This window comes from Hemitrygon akajei, chromosome 7 (assembly GCF_048418815.1).
Source record: "Hemitrygon akajei chromosome 7, sHemAka1.3, whole genome shotgun sequence".
In the NCBI taxonomy this organism is placed as follows: Eukaryota; Metazoa; Chordata; class Chondrichthyes; order Myliobatiformes; family Dasyatidae; genus Hemitrygon; species Hemitrygon akajei.
The window spans coordinates 87,903,064-87,924,099 of NC_133130.1; the positions used below are offsets into that span (position 1 = coordinate 87,903,064).

The 21,036-nt window shown below is 38.3% G+C and overlaps 1 protein-coding gene across 1 annotated transcript in view; it reads right to left on the minus strand.

Moving 5' to 3' along the window:
* The window catches only part of kiz (kizuna centrosomal protein), a 223,407-nt gene that overhangs the window by 53,618 nt on the left and 148,753 nt on the right, over nucleotides 1-21,036 (minus strand). Inside the window, exons 10-12 of the mRNA XM_073051369.1 lie at nucleotides 20,653-20,815; nucleotides 10,638-10,715; nucleotides 6,125-6,218 (exon numbers count right to left, since the gene is read on the minus strand). Of these exons, the coding sequence (XP_072907470.1) occupies nucleotides 6,125-6,218; nucleotides 10,638-10,715; nucleotides 20,653-20,815 (335 nt within the window). The remainder of the gene's footprint in view (nucleotides 1-6,124; nucleotides 6,219-10,637; nucleotides 10,716-20,652; nucleotides 20,816-21,036) is intronic.

Sequence of the window (21,036 nt, forward strand, 5' to 3'; positions counted from 1 at the left end):
CCTCTTGAAAACAAGATGAAGAATTAAAGCTATTCACCTAGTATTTGTATGATCTGATAACAGCATAGTATGGTTAAATCCACATCTAGGACTATGTTGAATGATGGAAGCAATAGTTTTAACTGATCAAGTTTAGGGACAGAAAAAACCCCAGAGCAAACTGTAAAGGAGGAAATTAGATGCCAAAAGAGGACTGGAATGAAAGAAAGAGGAACTAAGATGGTGAAAGTTCAAACAGAAAGGCAAACCTCTTTTAAAAAGTTCAAAGCCTTCAGAAACAATTTACTCTTTACAGTCATGAGATACTCTCTCAAGGTTGTGTGAAATAAAAAAACACTATGATTTCATCACAAACTGCCTTACATAATTCATAGTAGTTTTAACATGCAAAACTTGCCTATATCCAATATTTATTTTGCTCATAGACAAATTAATAAGATTTCCACTCACTATATTTAGCAGTGGAGCAGCATTAACTGTGCAATAAATTATGACAATTCACAAATCTCTACATACTATTTTGCACCATAAACTGATAACTTTTCCATGTGCTGATAATTTGAAAAATAATTGATTGTATTCACATTGTATTTTGCACAACCTCAGGATGTCCCAAAGCTGATCACGTACTTCTGAAGCATACTTAATCTTGTAATTCAGGAATCATGTCAATTAATATATACTCTGAAAACACCTGCAAACAGCAATGTGATAATACTAAATAATCATTATTTACTTGAGACTGATTGAGGAATAAATGTTTTCCAGTATAAAGTGGATTATGCTCTCCTTCAAAATAGCATAATAAAATCTTTTATGTTCACCAGATAAAGCAGGCGCGTCCTAGAAAGATGGCACTGCCTCAGCACTGCATAGGAGAGTCACTTAGATTATTGTGTTCCTGGACTGGGAATTGAGTCACAATCTTTCAACTCAGCAGGGAGAACCTAACCAACCAGTTTGCATACGCTGGAAGCACTGTAACAATCAAACTTAAATAAATATGAACAGACTCAATAAGTATCAACACAACAAGGGGAACAGGAAAGACTATTTAACAGATGTTGTGCAGAGACAGTAGGGTATTACACCTGAGTGAGTTTTGTTGAGAAGCTGGATAGCCACAGGAAAGAAGCTTTAGAGATGATGTGTAGTCCTGGTGGTGATGGACTTGCAGCATCTTCCTGATGGTAATTTTGTGAATAGGTGACTGCTAGAATGGGTGGAGTCAGCAGTTATTTTTTCAGCTCATTTCTTCACTTTGGTGATGAACGTGTCTTTTAATATCAGTAGCTGACAGCCTATGATCTTTTCCACTGAGTGGACCACTCACTGCAACTTGGACATGGAAAGGGAGGAGGCGCAAGAAACTAAACAGTGATAGAGTTGGTCATAACACTGTCAATGATGGCTGAATAAAAAGTCATCAGGAAATGCCGAGATAATAAGTTTCCTAAGCTGGCGTAGGAAGAACAATCGCTGCTGTGCTTTCCTAGTGATGAACATAACTTGCTTGTCTGCTTCAGTGTATTGTTAATGGTAGTCCCCAGGAATATGGATGATTTGACCATAGACATAACCTGACCATTAATTTCCAAGAGGGGACAGGTAGGGGGCTGCTGGAAGAAGTTCATCCTCATTTCCACCTTCTTGATATCATTAAGCTCCAAGTTGTTATGAATACACCATGCTGCAAGATGGTCTATCTCTCTTTGACAGCGGGTCATATCATTATTAGAGATGAGACCAACTACAGTTGTGTCATCTGTGAACTTTAGGATTTTAATGAACTTGTCTGTGGAGAGACAGTCATTTGTATAAAGTGAGAATAGGAGGGGTGAAAGAACACAGCCCTGAGGAGTGCCTGTGTTTATAGACATTGGATTGGTCAAGTAGGAGCCCAGCCTCACATACTGCTTCCTTCCTTCTGGAAGTTCAAAATCCACTTACAACTACTGTAGAGTACAGCTAGCTGGGTTAGCTTGCTGTGGAGCAACTCTGGAACAATCATGTTGAAGGTGAAACTAAAATCCACAAACAAGATCCTCACATACGTGTTGGAGAGTCCAAATGTTGAAGAATACAATGGCTCAAGCTAATTGCATCCTGAAATGAGCAATTTGCTCTATAAGCAAAACCATATAAAGTTAAGAAGAGGATCAGTAATGGACTTAACATCAGACGTTCAAAGGTTGTCATAACTACTGAAATCAGAGCAACTGGCCAATAATCATTAAGTCCAGTGATCATGTCTTTCTTGGGAACTGGAGTGATTGTAGAAACTTTAAAGCAGTCTGGAACCCTGCATAATTGCAGGGAAATGTTAAATATCTCAGTGAAGACAGGTGTGCGCTGATCCACACGGTACCTTAGAGTACCAGTTGAGATAACATCAGGGCCTGCAACTTTCCTGAAGTTCTGTGTTTGTGAACATCTTGCTTCACAGAAAGTATAGGGTGGGAAGGAGGGAAGGGGCTGAAGAAGATGAATGGGGCTGGGGTGAAGGGGGGGATGGTGATATTGTGAAAGGGAGTGGGGTAGGGGCTCAGCATATCAGGATCAGAAGAAGTGAAAAGAGATAGATGTAGATTGCCTTATCAAAGTAGAGTCACATTCTACTGGCAAATCTTCAGACATGCATTAAAGATACAAGAATCCTTCAGACTAATGAGTCAATATTTGTTAACCACTCCTATTTTCTGTGGCGCTCACCTTACTGTTGGAATTCACTTTGGTTCTCCAAGTACAAATTCCCCTTTAATAGCTTCCAAATGAGAGAACTAGCAGTGTATGACAGTCAGATCATGAGGTATTACATGACTCCATACATCAAAGTATATTAGGGGATAAACTGAGCACTTAATTTACCAATCATAAGTCACGTGATAGAAACTGAGTTGACAGCAGGAATTTAACTATCCAAATGCTGCCTTTGTTTACTTTTACATGCTTTGGGAAAATTAACGGATTTCAAGAAATAGATTAACTGAGTTAAATGGAGGCAATGACTGAAGGAAAGTACACAGTACTGAAATTACACTGATACAGCCTAACTACATAACTGCAATAAGTTTCTTCTTTGTTGTTCTATTCTATGATCCCATTCATGCTCTTCACTGTGCCACCTAACTTTGTGTCATTAGCAACTATGAAAAAGTGGTTCTCCATTCTATCATCTAAAACATTAATGAATGCAGTAATCATTCATTCCAGTTCAATCGTATCATTCCCATTATCCCCATTCTCTATTTCTTGCTGAACAAACATCCCCAATTATTAATTCCATGAGCTTCAATTAAAGATAATCATCTCTTAAGAGGAAAGCCATACAAAGAACACCAATTCTTTGATTTTCACTTTTGGCATTTCATCAAAAGCAGATTATTCAACTATGACCTGGCAAAATTATGCATTTCTTCCCTGCCTATAGCTACTTTCTATTGCACCATAGATGGGAGATGCCCTAGAATGTTGACAGGTAACTGATGTGGAGCTGAAGGAGTGACATGATGGTGTTGAGGGACAGACATGGGGCCTGGAAGCACCCGTTGTTTCAAGTACTCTTTCCAGTGTTACAATAGTGCCTGCAATTCAACAGAATTCCATTGGCATTAAGGCACTATGAGATATCCTCTGGTTGTAAAAAGTTATTCATAAATGTAAGTTCTAAAAAAAATTAAACCTTTACAAAAGTAGAACTTGGGGAACAGGGTGTTTTTGATATTAGTGTATCAAAACTAACTTTTTTAAGAACAATCCAAATGGCACGATCTAAAGCTTCTGGATAGATCCTAATAGAGAATTTTTTAATACAATTGATACTTTCCTCTCTGCATTTAACTTTCCAGAGCTCTTTTCCTAACCCGTCATTGTTTAGTCTCCCAGTAACCCTACTGGGAGCAGCTGTATACACTCATTCGCAGTTACCCAGAAAGTCAAAGGAGTCTGGACATGAATTACTCTAACTGCACCTGGTTTCATTCCAAACTTTTGCTAAAAGTGTGAAGGTTGCCAGCTGCCATTTACCCCAACAATCCAAATCAACAAAACGCTTCAGAAATAGAAACAGTATTATCATGAATAGGGCTGGTTGTCAGACATGTACTTTGCAATTGTCAACAGGACACATAAAGAGAGAATGAATTCTTTTAAAGATCTTGGAAGCCATTATTGACTTACAAAGAAGTGCTGTAATTAATGATGTTATATTGTAGTTTACATGTAAATAAATTACACTGAATGGAAAGCCATATGTACACATTGGAGTAGAGCACATATTCAAAAGAAACAAAGTCAAGAAGGACATATAAAGATAGTGCACATGAATATAAAGTAAACCTCAATAGACAGTTTACATTGTCTATGCATTTTTCTCTCACAAAAAAAAGATTAGCATGACATGAAAAACATAGTGTCTACCTTCTTTACCTTTCTCTGTACAAGGCAAAGAAGCAACACCTTCCATGAGGAAAGTTTGGATGATACCTCATTTTGTTTGAATGACCATTTGTTACTTCTATTGGATTTGTGCTCTGCAGTAACTGGCTTAATCGTATTCACCTGCTTTTGGCACCAACATAAAAGAGTGTCTATACACTGCTCTTATTATTTAGATTTCAATAAAGAGACTAAATCTTAACAGAGCACTTTCACTTTGAAAGCAATGGCAGAAAAACTAGTAACACTAAAAATATTTAGTCTAATTATGTTTACAATTTCCTTATTGATTGCTAATTAGTATTTCAATGTCTTCCTGAGGAAATTGCATATTTTTCATGAAAGCAACAAATGTTTTTAGTTTGGAAGATGGATAAAATCTACTAGATAACTTACATAACCTGGATTGGATACAATGTTGAAAAGAATGTGATTGATTACCGAGGTACTGTATAAAGGATAAATTGTAAATTCATTCTAGCCACGTTTCCGAAAGCAGCGTGGGTGGGAGATGGAGCTACACACTAGTTTTCCAACTTATGCACCCGTTGAGCATAGCTCCCTGCTGGGAGCTCTTAACCTTCATGTATACTGCTATGACAACCAGGCACTTTTGAAGAATTCAGTTCAGACTATAATTGGTACAAAGTTGTTTGAATTCCAGATATTTTCTGCCAGTGTAGAAAGAGTTAAGAATGAAATGTGCGAGCTAGTGATGTGAAAAATCTAACAGCAGTCATAAGTATGAAATACAATTCCAAAAATATATCATTTCAATATATATGAATCTAGGATTAGCAGGAACTGTGTTAAGTTAATGACATTGTCCTCATTTGCAGATGAAATTCAATCTTTTATTATATAAGGTTATATTTTTAATAAAATATTTTTAAAAAGGAGAAATTAGTGCAGTGCCTATTTTTCCCACTAGATGTCATAGATACATCTGTCAATGTTTCATAGCATCCATGAGAAATATTAAGAATAGTGAAAAACAGCCAATTCTGCTTTGGGTAAAAAGCAGACTTGGATGTGGTTCCACTGAAGAGAAACCTCTGTCTAATGGTTATGTCTTATAGTTCAAAAATGATAAAAGAATTTGAAATCTCATAAAATGTTTATCTTTTAAAAATTCTTGTTTTAATCTTTGTTTTACAGATGTTTACATAAGCCAATCAGGGAGCTGATATTTTGCATTGGAATCTACCAGAGTGACTCCATTATATTGGACAGTAGATTTGAGGTGAAACTATCACTGATTGAATATTGTGTTTTATTGATTAAGGCATTAGCATATGAAGAAAAATCACTTTCTGAAATATTCAGCTTAATATTCAACCAAAGTTGCTCAAGCTGAAGCTGAATCCCATTCAAATGTGATGTGCTCCAATCTGTCACTCTCCCAGATAAAAGACAGAAATACTCAATGCACCACTTCATATCAAAACATAAACACATTAACAATGAGAAAATCAAGTTTGTTAAACACACTGTCTGAAAAAATGTCTGTGTAATCTCAGAAGGGCAACATAAGTGTTTTCTCTCTGATTCTCCAGTTAGAGTACAGATGTTGCCAAGGAAGCTTTCTCACCTCTGCTGCCATAATTTCCCTTTCTGAAGATATTTACTTAGATTTTCTTTCTAAAATGTCTCAGGCAATGATTGGATTTAATTATCAATGTCTTACTTTAAATGTGAACTTTCCTCACTCGAGTCAGTTTCACAATTATCATCATCATTATCGTTTTTCATCTTTTTGGTGTATTTCGGGTTCTTTTTACCTGGAAAACAAGATGAGTCAGAACAATAATAAACAATAATATATATTTCAAATAGACAACAGTATCACATTATTTAGCTAAAGCACTTGTGGTAATTGAGGAGTCATTTCCACATTATATTTCTTTTCTCAGCATAGCAATGTATTTTTTCATTGTTTTTGTAGAAGTGCTGCAACCATGTCCTCAAAATCCTTCAAAAATAAAAGTGCAGAACAAGTATGACCTCTTGGTAAAAGTGCTTTCGTTTTGCACAATAGAGACATTTGATAATTCAGAACAGGCATACAGTAGGTCCTGGCTTTGCAGTGGAAATAATAGTAAGGTGAACAATATTCTCCTTTATTGCGCAGTAACCTTAATAGACTCCACATGCAAAAGATGTTGTGGTCTAATTTACTTTATTTCTCCACAGGCTGTGCATTGGCATTCAGTTCACAACAATGGCAGTACTGGAATGCAAGAAAAGATGAGACGAGTCATGACATCAAAGCAACCTTCAAGATGGCGCCAGCAACCATCACAAACAATGGCGACATTCTGCAGAGAGCTCACAAAGCTACTACTTCTTCCTCTTTTAAATATGCTTCTCCTGAACTGCGATCGATTGCAGTCTGTAAAATCCATTTTAATTATGAATTTTTGGGCTGAGTGAGCGATCTGGTGTTTTAACTATTTCCTGGGGAATTCAGTGAGGTTGAGAGTGGAGTGTGCAGATATCAATTCCTAATGAAAGTTGCCACTACCAGGGAGAAGGTTCTTGGAAAATTGAAAGGTCAGAAGGTAGATAAGTCACCTGGACCTGACAGTGTTCACCCTAGGGTTCTGAAAGAGGTGGCTGAAGAGATTAGTAAGTATCTTTCAAGAATCACTAGATTCTGGAATGGTTCCAGAAGACTGTGAAATTACAAATGTCACTCCACTATTCAAGAAGGGAGAGAGGCAGAAGAAAGACAATTATAGGCCAGTTAGTCAGACCTCAGTAGTTGAGAAGATGTTGAAGTCAATTGTTAAGGATGTGGTTTCAGGATACTTGGAGGCACATGATAAAATAGGCTGTAGTCAGCATGGTTTCCTCAATGGAAAATCTTGCCTGACAAATCTGTTGGAATTCTTTGAAGAAATAACAAGCAGGATAGACGAAGGAGAATCAGTTGATGTTGTGAACTTGGATTTTCAGAAGGTCTTTGACAAGGTGCCACAAATGAGGCTGTTTAACAAGTTAAGAGCTCACGGTATTACATGAAAGATACCAACATGGTGTTCCATAGTGGTCTGTGTTGAGACTGCTTCTTTTTATATTATTTATCAATGACTTGGATAACAGAATTGATGGCATTTTTGCAAGGTTTACGGATGATATGAAAATAGGTGGAGGGGCAGATAATCTTGAGGAAGTAGAGAGGATGCAGACAAATCAGAAGAATGAACAAAGAAGTGGCAGATGAATACAGTGTTGGGAAGTGTATGGTTGTACACTTTGGTAGAAGAAATAAAAGGGTAGACTATTCTCTAAGTGGAGAGAAAGTTCAAAAATTTGAGCTGCAAAGGGTGTTGGGAGTGCTTGTGCAGGATTCCTGAAAGGTTAATTTGCAAGTTGAGTCTGTAGTGAGCAAGGCAAATGCGATGTTGGCATTCATTTCAAGAGGACATTAATATAAAAGCAAGGATGTAATGTTGAGGCTTTATAAAGCATTGTTGAGGCCTGACTTGGAGTATTGTAAGCAGTTTTGGGTCCCTTATCTTAGAAAGGATGTGCTGAAACAGGAGACTGTTCAAAAGAGGTTCGCAAAAATGATTACAGGAGTGAATGGCTTGGCAGATGAAGTGTGTTTAATGGCTCTGGGTCTGCATTCACTACAATTCAGAAGCATGAGGGATGATTTAATTCAAACTTATCAAATGTTGAAAGGCGTTGATAGAGTGGATGTGTAGAGGATGTTTCTTATGGTGGGAGAGTCTAGGATCAGAGGATACAACTTCAGAATAGAGGGTTCTTTTAGAGCAGAGATGAGGAGAAATTTCTTTAGACATAAAGTAGTGAACCTGTGGAATTTGTTGCAACAGGTGGCTGTGGAGCCAAGTGTTTATGTATATTTAACAAGAGGTTGTTAAATTCTTGATTGTTCAGAGCATGAAGGGATAAGGGGAGAAGGCAGGAGATTGGGGCTAAAGGGGAAAATTGGATCGGCCATGATGAAATGGTAGAGCAGACTCGATGGGCCAAATGGCCTAATTCTGCTCCTATATCTTATGACGGATTGTGAACCCATGGTCAGCACCATTACTCCTCACCAATTAAAGTGTCAAGCAAGATTGAAAATGACTAGGAAGAGAGCAGAAGGCAAGTGGGTGTTAAGCTGCTACCAGAGGAGGGTACAGGAGTTTTCGGTACCAAGCTACAAGGTTTCATTGCCTTGGTGAATGTGGTGAACTACATATACCTGTCTGGACATGCCCCCCTGCTGACTGCTCCTGTGGCTCCTCCCACAGGCCCCGGTATAAAGGCGATTGGAGGCACAGCCCCTTCCTCAGTCTCCAGGATGTTGTGTGGTGGTCACTTGCTGCTTGTTCTTTCTTCCAGCCAATAAAAGCCTATATCTTGCCTCACGTCTCCGAGAGTTATTGATGGTGCATCAGTGAACCTGTGGGACATTTTTTTAGGAGTCTCTATGGTTTGTTGTTTAATATCCTCTGTAGACTCGCTTTTGGAGAACTCTTTGGTTCATCTTTCATGTGTTTCTGGTTATTCATTTTTGTTACTCACGGGATTTGATCGAGGCACTTTGGCATGGAACTGGTTCTGCGGCTGTGGTCATCGATACAGCACTAAACTTAACTGATTCAGTGGCTGTCACTCCTGGTCCTTTTTTGGGAGTCTGCAGCTTGACCTTTAATGTTCTGTGAGTTATTTGCTTGATTTTTGCTGCTTGTGTGATTTGTTCTTTGTTTTCTGCATTGGGTGTTTGATGTTTTCTTTTAATGGGCTCCATGGTGTCTATTTTTATTTTGTGGCTGCCTGTAGGAGGACAAATCTCAGGGTTTGGATACCGCATACATAACTTGATCATAAATGTACTTCGAAACTCTGAAATCTCTATGGCCCTAAAAATTGAACCTTGGAGTCTCTTTGCTTCAGAATCTCATTTCATTTGGGATTTAAAGTGGTACATTTTCTAAAATGAAATTTTGTTTGCATCTTCTATCTCTCATAATCCACCCTCTTTCTAAATCTTTAAATCAAATGGTCTATTTCAGAATTCCTGATTTATACTTATTGGCTCTGTGATGCTGGCTGTATCTTTTTCAGGTTCCTGCCGGAATACTCTCCCACACATTGACTGAATTGCCTACGCCTGATCCTCTCTCAAATCATTTCCCTGCTGCCATGCACTGCTTCCCCAAACCTAGTCTAATTCTCTCTAACACAACTAACAGAATCTCTCTATTCCTCGACTATAGGTGGGCCCTGGTGGGCTGTGTCACTTCCGAACAGTCTTTGAGATTTGAGATACGATTTCTGGCCCTGCATGTCTCAGCCAGCATTCTCCAAACTAACTGACTGAAAAGCCACACTACTGCTTCACCTCACATTCATCGGACATCACCTCCAGAGGGAGTGCGCAAACTCGGACTTGTAGGTGCCCTAAAGTTATTTTTCAGTTTAGTGAACAGTGTTTCTTCACTGTTGGTCACAATATCTGGGCCTAGTACTACAATAAAATTATCAGTAAGTAGGCCAGACATTAAAACTAAGAGTTTCTTTTTATAATTATGGTCAAGGCCCTCTAACATTTTTGCAGAAAGATAAGTCATTAAAGAAACATTTTCTCATTTGTTCAATTACAAGAATTATCTACAGCAACTGCAATCTATTTTTGTATTTCAGAAAATACAAAAATATTTCAGAAAATTTATATTTCTAAATATATTATGAATGAAAACATCAAGGATAGCACAATAGAATGTTTGTTAATTTAAGTTATTTTGTACTATTTGCATGTATATACATAGGAAAACAGCTATAAAGTATGTCAGAAAAAATACGGTAGGTTATTTAGAAAATGTTGTTCACATTCACAGATAGTTATGATAGTTGAAAGAGTTCTGAGTATTTATAAAAGCAAGACAGATATATATTGCTGAATCAGTACATATCAAGAACTCCCATTCCACAAAATGACATTAGATAAAAATGTACAATATAAAGACAAACATACTATGTCAGCACAAAACTATATAGGATAGCAACAAGAAAACCACATAGGGGTTGAAAAGGAAGTTTTTCATTAAAAACAAAATTGAAATACAACCAAATTCCAGTTATACATGGTTTCATTCTATTTCCATGTGTTCAAATAAAGTAATTTATATATGTAATTATCTATATCTGCAACTGCCAAATACTCAAAGAATCATTACCTGGTGAAGGCAAGTCTGAATCGTCCTTCCTATTCTGTTGCATTGCCGATTGTTTCAAAAGTTTATATGCTCTTGTTTCTGTCAGAATGGGTAATGTGAAACATTACTGGAGCAGCAGGTGTCAAAACAAAGAGAACAAACATCCAAACTAACATGAGATTCAGACAATAAAACATAAAGTGTCTATTCAAATCTTTCAAGGGTTTACTCACAGTATTAGAAAATTATATATTATATTCAAAGATATTTTTATAACCTTGTCCTTTGTAAGCATTGGACAAAATTCAGGAAGAGAACAATTTGGTACAACTTCATTAACATTGGTACAACATTTTTCTGCTTAGGTTTACACATGGAAAAAAGGTAATGGTAATGGCAACTAGCTGTCAACCCTTCGGTCTGTAGTCCAAAAAAAGAGCTAAGCTTATGATATGAAATGTTTCTTCTAGTGAGTCCAAATTCTTATTTTGACCCTATGGTCTTCAATCTGACCTAGGCAGATTAGAAGATCGAACACCTATCTTCAACCAATGCTAATGAAAGAAATTGAGATAGGCAGTGTCATTAAATCAACTTCCATGTTTACAGTGCATAGCATTAGATTATTTGAATCTGGTTCATTTATGAACACACAATCCCATTTGTGTGAAGTAAGAAAATTGTAAGATACAGAATCAGAATCAGGTTTATTATCACCGGCATGTGTCATGAAATTTGTTAACTTAGCAACAGCAGTTCAATGCAGCACATAATCTAGCAGAGAGAAAAAAATAATAAATAAAATAAGACATTATAATAATTAAACAAGTAAATCAATTACATGTATTGAATAGATTTTTTTAAAACGTGCAAAAAACAGAAATACTGTATATTTTAAAAAAAAGTGAGGTAGTGTCCAAATCCATATCCATTTAGGAATCGGATGGCAGAGGGGAAGAGGGGAAGAAGCTGTTCCTGAATTGCTGAGTGTGTGCTTTCAGGCTTCTGTACCTTCTACCTGATGGTAACAGTGATAAAAGGGCATGCCCTGGGTGCCAGAGGGCCTTAATAATGGACGCTGCCTTTCTGAGATACTGCTCCCTAAAAATGTCCTGGGTACTTTGTAGGCTAGTGCCCAAGATGGAGCTGACTAGATTAACAACCTTCTGCAGCTTCTTTCAGTCCTGTGCTGTAGCCCCCTCCCCCCAATACCAGACAGTGATGCAGCCTGTCAGAATGCTCTCCACAGTGCAACTATAGAAGTGTTTCAGTGCATTTGTTGACATGCCAAATCTCTTCAAGCTCCTAATAAAGTATAGCCACTGTCTTGCCTTCTTTATAAGTACATCGATATGTTGGGACCAGGTTAGATCCTCAGATATCTCGACACAGAGGAACTTGAAGCTGCTCACTCTCTCCACTTATGATCCCTCTATGAGGATTGGTATGTGTTCCTTCGTCTTACCCTTCCTGAAGTCTACAATGAGCTCTTTTGTCTTACTGACATTGAGTGCCATGTTGTTGCTGCAGCACCACTCCACTAGTTGGCATATCTCACTCCTGTAAGCCCTTTCATCACCACCTGAAATTCTACCTACAAGGGTTGCATCATCAGCAAATTTACAGATGGTATTTGAGCTATGCCTAGCCAAACATTCACGTGTACAGTTGGCCCTCCTTATCCACGGGGGATTGGTTCCGGGACCCCTCACGGATACCAAAATTCGCGGATGCTCAAGTCCCTTATTCAACCTGTCTCAATGTGGTGGACCTTAGGACCCAGCGGAATCCCAGACCTTACTTAACTTGTTCAGTGCGGTGGACATTAGGATCCAGTGGCAGAACTCTGAATCCACAGTGTTTCTGATCGCGAACACGATTTTAAATAAAATGGAAATAATAAAGCAACCGGAAAGAGGTGAAACACATCAGTCATCGGAAAAGCGTTAGGCTATGTCGGTCAACAATCGGAACAATTTTAAAGGATAAAGTGAGGAAGTCTCTACCCCAATGAAAGCTACAATTATTACTAAGCAACGCAGCAGTTTAATTATTGGGTTTTGGGTTTTTGATCCTCCACATCATCACGGCACGGTGGAGAGTGCACTCAATAGCGGTCTGTCCCGAGTCCCAAGAACTTCCGTTCCCGAGCCCAGTGCTGAAATACGTACGTTCTTAAGAGTTTTATATGCACAGAAGGGTAAAATATATACTATACACTAAGACAAACGTTTGACTAACTGATGCTAAATAATACCGGATGTACCTGTTCCGACTTACTTAGTAAGAGAACTTCCGATTTTTTTCGATCCCGATCCACGATAACTTACGCACATCCTGCCGTATACTTTAAATCATCTCTAGATTACTTATAATACCTAATACAATGTAAATGCTATGTAAAAATGGTTGTTATACTGCATTGTTTAGGGAATAATGACAAGAAATAAAAGTCTGTACATGCTCGAACAACAAGTGCTGGAAGAGCACTTCCGGGTTTTCACAATTCGCAGTTGAATTCACGCATGCAGAATTCGCGGATAAGGAGAGCCGACTGTATATAGAGAGTAGAGCAGTGGGCTAAGCACACACCCGAGGTGCACCAGTGTTTATCATCAGCGAGGAGGATATGTTATCACCAATCCGCACAGACTGTGGTCCTCAACTTAGGAAGTCGAGGATCCAAATTGCAGAGGGAGGTACAGAGGCCCAGGTTCTGCAACTTCTCAATCAGGATTGTGAGAATGATGGTATTAAATGCTGAGCTATAGTCGATGAATAGCATTCTGACGTAGGTGGTTGTGTTGTCTAGGTGGTCTAAAGCTGTGTGGAGAGCCATTGAGATCGCGTCTGCCTTTGACCTATTGTGGCGATAGGCAAACTGCAATGGGTCCAGGTCCTTGCTGAGGCAGGAGTTCAATCTAGGCATAACCAACCTCTCAAGGCATAACATCTAATTTATCTAATTTTAAAGTACACCTAATTTATATTGGTCCTTGCTTTCTTTCTTTTTTATAGTCAAAGCTAAATATTATGCAAAAAGAAAATCAGCTATGGACAATTAAATGTTAATCTCAGGCACAGCTGTTACAATCAGTAAAATTTGCCTTCAATCAGAAAAATCAATTTTGGGAAAGAAAATATCAAATATAAAGCAAAGTTGCCTTAATGAAATATGATGCTAGTCAGCTGAAGGCTCTTTTCCACTAAAGGCTTGTCGTTGGACTGTGATGTAGTTTACTGAAGGAATGTTCTTAGTCAACAGTGAGAGATTGAAAACTGGAAAGCAGTGGCCTGTAATATGTTCTATGTGTCCATTTTGACTTTCCCCATTACTCCTTCACATTATTTCTCTTCAGCAAGCTTTACAGTGATTAATAGTTTGTGGTAATCAAGTTCCTCTAAATTAAGCTTTGGAAATATGCAGACGTTGATTTCAATTCTACAGTGCTTCTGAAACAATTCATCAAAATGTTAAATTACTTAATAACCTAAAAATAAATTAAAGTTTTATAAATGAGGGCAGATTGTTTCAAGAAAGTAACTTATAAGAGCTCAGGCTGAAGTTTAAGAAATGTTCCATTAACTGAAGATTCTCTCAGAGAAATCATCCATGCAGCTGAGTAAATGAGGATGCTGACCGTAAGACCATAAGACATAGGAGCAGAATTAGGCCATTTGGCCCATAGTGTCTTCTCCACCATTCAATCAGGGCTGATCCTTTTTTGCTCCCCTCCTCAGCCCCACTCCTGGCCTTATCCCTGTAACCTTTGATACCAAGGCTATCAAGAACCTATTAATCTCTGCCTTAAATACACCCAACAACTTAGCCTCCACAGCTGCCTGTGGTAACAAGTTCCACAAATTTACCACCAGCTGGCTAAAGAAATTTCTCCCCATCTCGGTTTTACATGACACCCCTCTATCCTGAAGTTGTGCCCTCTTGTCTTAGGCTCCCCCACCATGGAAAACATCCTTTCCACATCTACTCTGTCTAGGCCTTTCAACATTTGGAAGACTTCCATACGATCCGACCTCATCCTTCTAAATTCCAGTGAGTATAGGCCCAGAGCCATCAAATGTTCCTCATTGGCAAATCATTCATTCCGGGAATCATCCTTGTAAACTTACTCTCCAATTTCAACACATCTTTTCTTAAATAAGGAGCCCAAAACTGTTTACGATACTCAAGGTGAAGCCTCACCAATGCCTTACAAATCCTCAGCATCACACCTGTGCTCTTATATTCTAGATCTCTTGAAATGAATGCTAACATTGCATTTGCCTTCCTCAGCATTGATTCAACCTGCAAGTTAACCTTTAGGGTGTTCTGCATAAAGACTCTCAAGTTCCTTTGCATCTCAGATTTTTGGATTTTCTCCCCGTTTAGAAAATAATCTACACATTTATTTCTACTACCAAAGTGCATGACCAAGAATTTTTCAACATTATGTTTCATTTGCCACTTTCTTACCCATTCTCCTAATCTGTCCTTCTGCATCCTACCTGTTTCCTCAACACTACCTGCCCCTCCACCAATCTTCATATCATCTGCAAACTTGGCAACAAAGCCACCTATTCCATCATCTAAATCATTGATATACAGCATAAAAAGAAATGGTCCCAACACTGACCCCTGCGGAACACCACTAGTTACTGGCAGCCAACCAGGAAAGGACCCTTTTATTGCCACTCACTGCCTCTTACCAATCAGCCAATGCTCTAACCATGCTAGTAACTTTCCTGTAATACCATGGGCTCTTAACTTAGTAAGCAGCCTCATGTGTGGCACCTTGTCAAAGGCCTTCTGAAAATCCAAATATACAACATCCACTGCATCCCCTTTATCTATCCTACTTGTGATCTCCTCAAAGAATTCCAACAGTTTTGTCAGACAAGATTTTCCCTTAAGGAAACCATGTTGACTTTGTCCTAACTTGTCCTGTGTTATGAAGTCTCCCTAACCTCATCCTTAACAATTGACTCTTACATCTTCCCAACCACTGAGGTCAGGCTCACTGGTCTATAATTTCCTTTCTGCTGCTTTTCTCCTTTCTTAAAGAGTGAAGTGACATTTGCAATTTTCCGGTCCTCTAGCACCATGACAGTGTTCAATGATTCTTGAAAGATCATTAACAATGTCTCTACAATCTCTACCACTACCTCTTTTAGAAACCTAGAGTGCAGTTCATCTGGTCTTTTGTCTTTCAGATTTTTGAGCACCTTCTCCCTCCTAATAGTAACAGCACCCACTTCTCTTCCCTCACACCCTTCCACATCTGGCACACTGTTAGTGTCTTCCACAGTGAAGACTGATGCAAAATACGCATTTAGTTCTTCTGCCATCTCCTTATCCTCCAGTAATAGTGGAATTCTGGAATGTCAAATATATTTACAACCCTATTTTGCAATCAAATGGATCCCACTCAAAAGAATTTTAAAACTATTAACAGCTTTCATGCCTCTTTCTGATGATCTAAGGCACTCCAATGTAAAACCAGGGGCATATTTTCCTTTTTTGTCTTGTATCTAAAGATCAGATATGCAAAAGAAACATTCAACCACTTAATTAAAATTAATTGAATACTATAGCAAGTTCATTTATGAAACATTGATCTGAACATTTGTTTCAGATGCTGATCAACCTGTTGTGCAATAGCAAACACACAATTTTGCTTTTTATTTTACCTAGTTCTGAAACAGAGCAATTTCATATCTACAATGAGAAAAGCTTTGAATGCTAAACAGCTGGAGTGCACAATTAACATGATACTTGAAAGAGTGATTAACAATCACTTTCTGTTACTCATCGTTTTCTATCCTGCTAACGTATGCAGTGAAAAAACTTCACAGATAATAAATAAACAAACATATCACTATTAGAAGATTTCTTCATTGCATAATCCTTCTGCTCTCCAAACTTAACGAGAACAAATTAAGGCCTCATAAACCACACAGCATACATAATTAACACCACAAATTAAAACAAGGACCCACTGTAATGTGCAAACACTGCTGCATCATATCATGTGAAACAAATCATATAAATAACATGAAAAGAAAAGGAACAAAATTATCGGGAAGGTAACTGGTAATTATGAGGGCATTTTAGCTGGGTGTTTGACCTTAAGAAACACATTTGACATGATGTGCAAAACCTATCCAATAGGCCATACTTGGATGAAAACAAATCAGGAGATCAGAAGCATTATATGAACATTTTTTGTTTGAAGTTTTTGCCTCAGCCGATCAAAACAGCTTAAATTTACAAACGTACTCTGTTTCTGGTTGGGCAATCAGCGTGTTGAATGCTCTTTAGATGACTTCAAAACAGGAATTGCTCTCTTAAGCTGAATATAAACCGTATCTTAATCTTGTGAGGATATATTTATGAAATTTTTCATTTAAAATATTTTGCCACTGTGTTTTGTTGGAATCATTAGCTGGGTATCAGACTTCTGAAGAAGGGTTTCACCTTTCTGAAAAATTAATGAACTTGTATTGTTATATTCAACCTAATTATAGTTAATATGTTTACATGCTTTCCAATATTTTCCCAAATGAAAATAGTACAGGTTATAAAAGGTTAGTATCAAGTGTAGTTATCTAAAAAGATGTTACAATATCCAGATGACATTCCCAACTAAATTATGGTGTTACAGCTAATTCTTCCTCAAAAAAGTTGTAAAGGGTATCATATTTATATGCTATAAAATGTCACAACTGTTTAAATTTAAGTTTACTTGAATGAATTTAAAATTGATTAGAGCTTTGCTTTGAATTGAATGCAATAATGAATCTAGTAACATATTTTAGATGGACAAAACACTCCCTAATACTCAGCTTGTCTGAACCATCAATTGCACAATTAATACCATATCTCCAGGTATCTGCATGAGCTACTTACACTGAGACACCTGCAAACTCCACTTATCTTTGAGATTCAAGCAATATTTCTCTAAAATGGATGGCTTTCAAAACCATAGCACCCTGTGAGGCAGCATGGTAGATCAGTGATTAGCACAACACTTTACAGGACCAGCAATCTGGGTTCATTTTCTGCTGCTGTCTGTATGGAGTTTAAGTTCTCCCCATGATCGTGGGGGTTTCCCCAGGGTGCTTCAGTTTTCTCCTGCATTCCAAATACTTACGAGTTGGTAGTTTAATTGGTCATTGTAAGTTGTCCCATGATTCAGCTAGGATTAAATTGGTGGGTGGCATGGCTCAAAGGGGCAAAAGGGCCTATTCTGCAGTGAAACTCAATAAACAAGTAAATAAGTAAATAGAAGCACTAGCTGGAATGTATTGCAATGAAGAATCCTCACACAGACACACAGATAGCTTTACAAGCCGGGAATTGCCATCCAAAGTGTGTTCAAAATCATGAGAGACCAGAGGCTACCACTAGCAAGTGTAAGAATGGATTAACTTCATGAAGTATGAGGAGAGATCAAAACGTAAAGGAAGGAATAGTAAATGAAGAAGAGGAAAAGGTTCAAGGTGCATCAGAGACTGTTAGGTAGAAGGGCAGCCTTTGGGATGTTACTCAACATCATGGACAAATTGGGCAAAGGGCCTGTTTCTGTGCTGTATTATTCATTTAAACACCCTGTTTGAAAACATGCTCCAATGTTAGAACACTGCTGTCATCTTTCATATACATATTACAACAAAAGAGACCATTCATTCCACTGCAAGTAATCATTAAAAATCATTATAAATAAATATGTATGTATGGCAGAGCAAGCAGTGTTTATCAATAGTAAATCATTAAAGGTTCTACTAATCCTTAGTGGCAATCTATACATACGTTCATACCAGCTAGTTCTTCTGCTATGTGTAGCCCTTGGTAAGGGGTAGGTGTGCTGAGCTTGAAAAAGGTATATGGCTTAGTGTTTCTGCCTTAGTTTGGATCATCTCGATGTGGGTTTCTGCATTCTGTACTGGGTCAACCCACAACGGGAAGAGACCTCTTCATCTTGCTAGAAGCCAACTGGTTCCTGAGTAGACACTCCATGCATCCAAGCATTTCAAGTCAAGTCAAGTACAAGTTTATTGTCATTCAACCATACACATGTATACTCTCAAATGAAACAATGTTCCTTTGGACCAAGGTGCAAAACATAATACATATAACTCACACACATAATACATAAAATAATATTACCACTAGAAAATAAACAAATAATGAGGTGCATTTGTGACACAATTTATAAACAATATAACTCTACTGGCGTTTCATGCGTAATGAGACCTGGGTGGCGGCGGGTAGTTCTGTACTCTTATGGCCTGGGCAAATAAGCTGTTTCCCATCCTAACAGTTCTTTGCCTATTGCTATGGTACCTCCTGCTGGTGGTAAGAGGTCAAAGAGATTGTTGGGAGGGATCATTGACAACTCTAAAGGTCCTACGTGCTCCTGATAAATATCTCTGATGGATGGAAGAGACCCCCCCCCCCCCAATAATCCTCTCAACAGTTCTCGCAATCCTTTGTTGGGACTTGAAGTCAGGTGCCTTACATTTCCCATACCAGATGGTGATGTGGCTGGTCAGGTGGTCAGAACCCTCTCAATTGTGCTCCTGTAAAAACTGATTAGAATGGGGGGGGGGGGGGGGAGGAAACCTTACTCACCTCAATCTCCTCACGAAATGGACTCACTGCTATGCTTCCTTCACCAAAGAAGTGGTATTATGTGCAGTCTCAAAAACTTGGTGTTCCTAACTCTCTCCATGGATAAGGACTGCACCTTCCTAAAGTCCACAATCATCTCTTTCGTCTTGTCCACATTGAGACTCAAGTTGTTATGCTCGCACCATTTTAGCAGCTGTTCTACTTCCTCTCTGTATGTTATCTCGCCGTTGTTGCCGATGAGGCCAACCAATGTTGTGTCATCAGCGAAACTGATGATTCAGTTTGAATTTGATCTAACAGTGCAGTCACGCATTAGTAGCAGGAACAGCAGCCGCCTGAACACGCTCAAGGTGTTTCTGCCAACATGGACTGACTGTGGCTTTTCTGTCAAGAAGTCCAGGATCCAGTTACAGGGAGAGGTGTTGAGACCCAATGAGAACAATTACCCCACCAGCTTCTGAGGGATGATTGTATTAAACACTGAGCTTTTGCTTTGTTACACCTGAGAGCTACAAGCTCCTTATTTGACACCCCAGTCACAGAACCCGTATGCATCCTTGCGTCCACCACCACACTCCACCTCCAGGAAACTAGCACTGTAATACTAATATCACCCTGGCTGATGTATAACCTCCACTCTAAATTGTGCATGGTTTTAGTCTCTGAGCCTTTGCCCACGATAAAGGTAGTCCTTGTCACAATCTGCTCTCCTGCTGCTTTGCTTTTTCTTTAGAGGCATTGTACTTTTGCTGTTCCTGACCCTGCTGCAGAGGACGAGTGCATATTGCTCTCGGTATCCTACCATGATAATGCTGCAAGCATACAGTTGCAGTGCAGTTTTCCCATACAGAACTAGGGAGTGAGGAATCTTTACATAATTAGGGATCAGGAAACACTGTACAATTACAATGTGTGGCAGTCCTCATGTGACAGTTGAGATACTTGCAGTTCTGCCTCTGGCCAAGGTATGTGGCTCCCAATTATAGTGAACACTGTCTCCTCATGAGGAGTAATCTTGTTGATATGCATAAATAAGTGCATACGTGCTATTCAAATAGCTAAAGAGCTATTGAGTTCGAAGCCTGTCATGCTATCCTCAGTGATGATTACTATGTTCAAGTTAATAGACAATATGATCTTAAAACCTGTCACAGGTATTCAATAGAGTATATTTTGGATTATAATGAACTTACTCTTGTTAAAGTTACACTAGATGTACTCAGAAACAAAGATATTATCCAAGCTCACAATATTTAATGACAAATGGAAACAGACAAGAATATCAAAATGTTAACTGTACAAATTACCTGAAATATTATGCTTGATATTAACCATCAAACTGTCATAGAATTTAATTTATTTTTAGCTTTTTCTCAATCATTAGATAATTTGCATTGTACTAACCTTGCTGTTTTGTTTTATCCTGAAAAAGCCAGGGTACAGGATTTGTTGCATTAATTTCTGCACTGTTATTGAGAATAGATGATAAACTGCATGATGAGTCATCACTTTGAATAGACTGGGTTTCAATTGCTTTTGAAAGGATTTTCTTCAATAATGCTATTGCCTTATCAACAGAAAGAAACAGTGAAAATGCTTCATTCTCACAGTATGGTTGGTAAAATATAACTATTTTGCCTTCAAAAACGAGGACACATTTAGATATCCACACAAAATAAACTTATGCATCAAATTTGACGATTCATGAAAATACATTGTGTTACATTATCCCTCCTGAGTTAGATTTGTAAAATTTTTCAGTAATTTGTGCTCCAGTTATTTCCACAC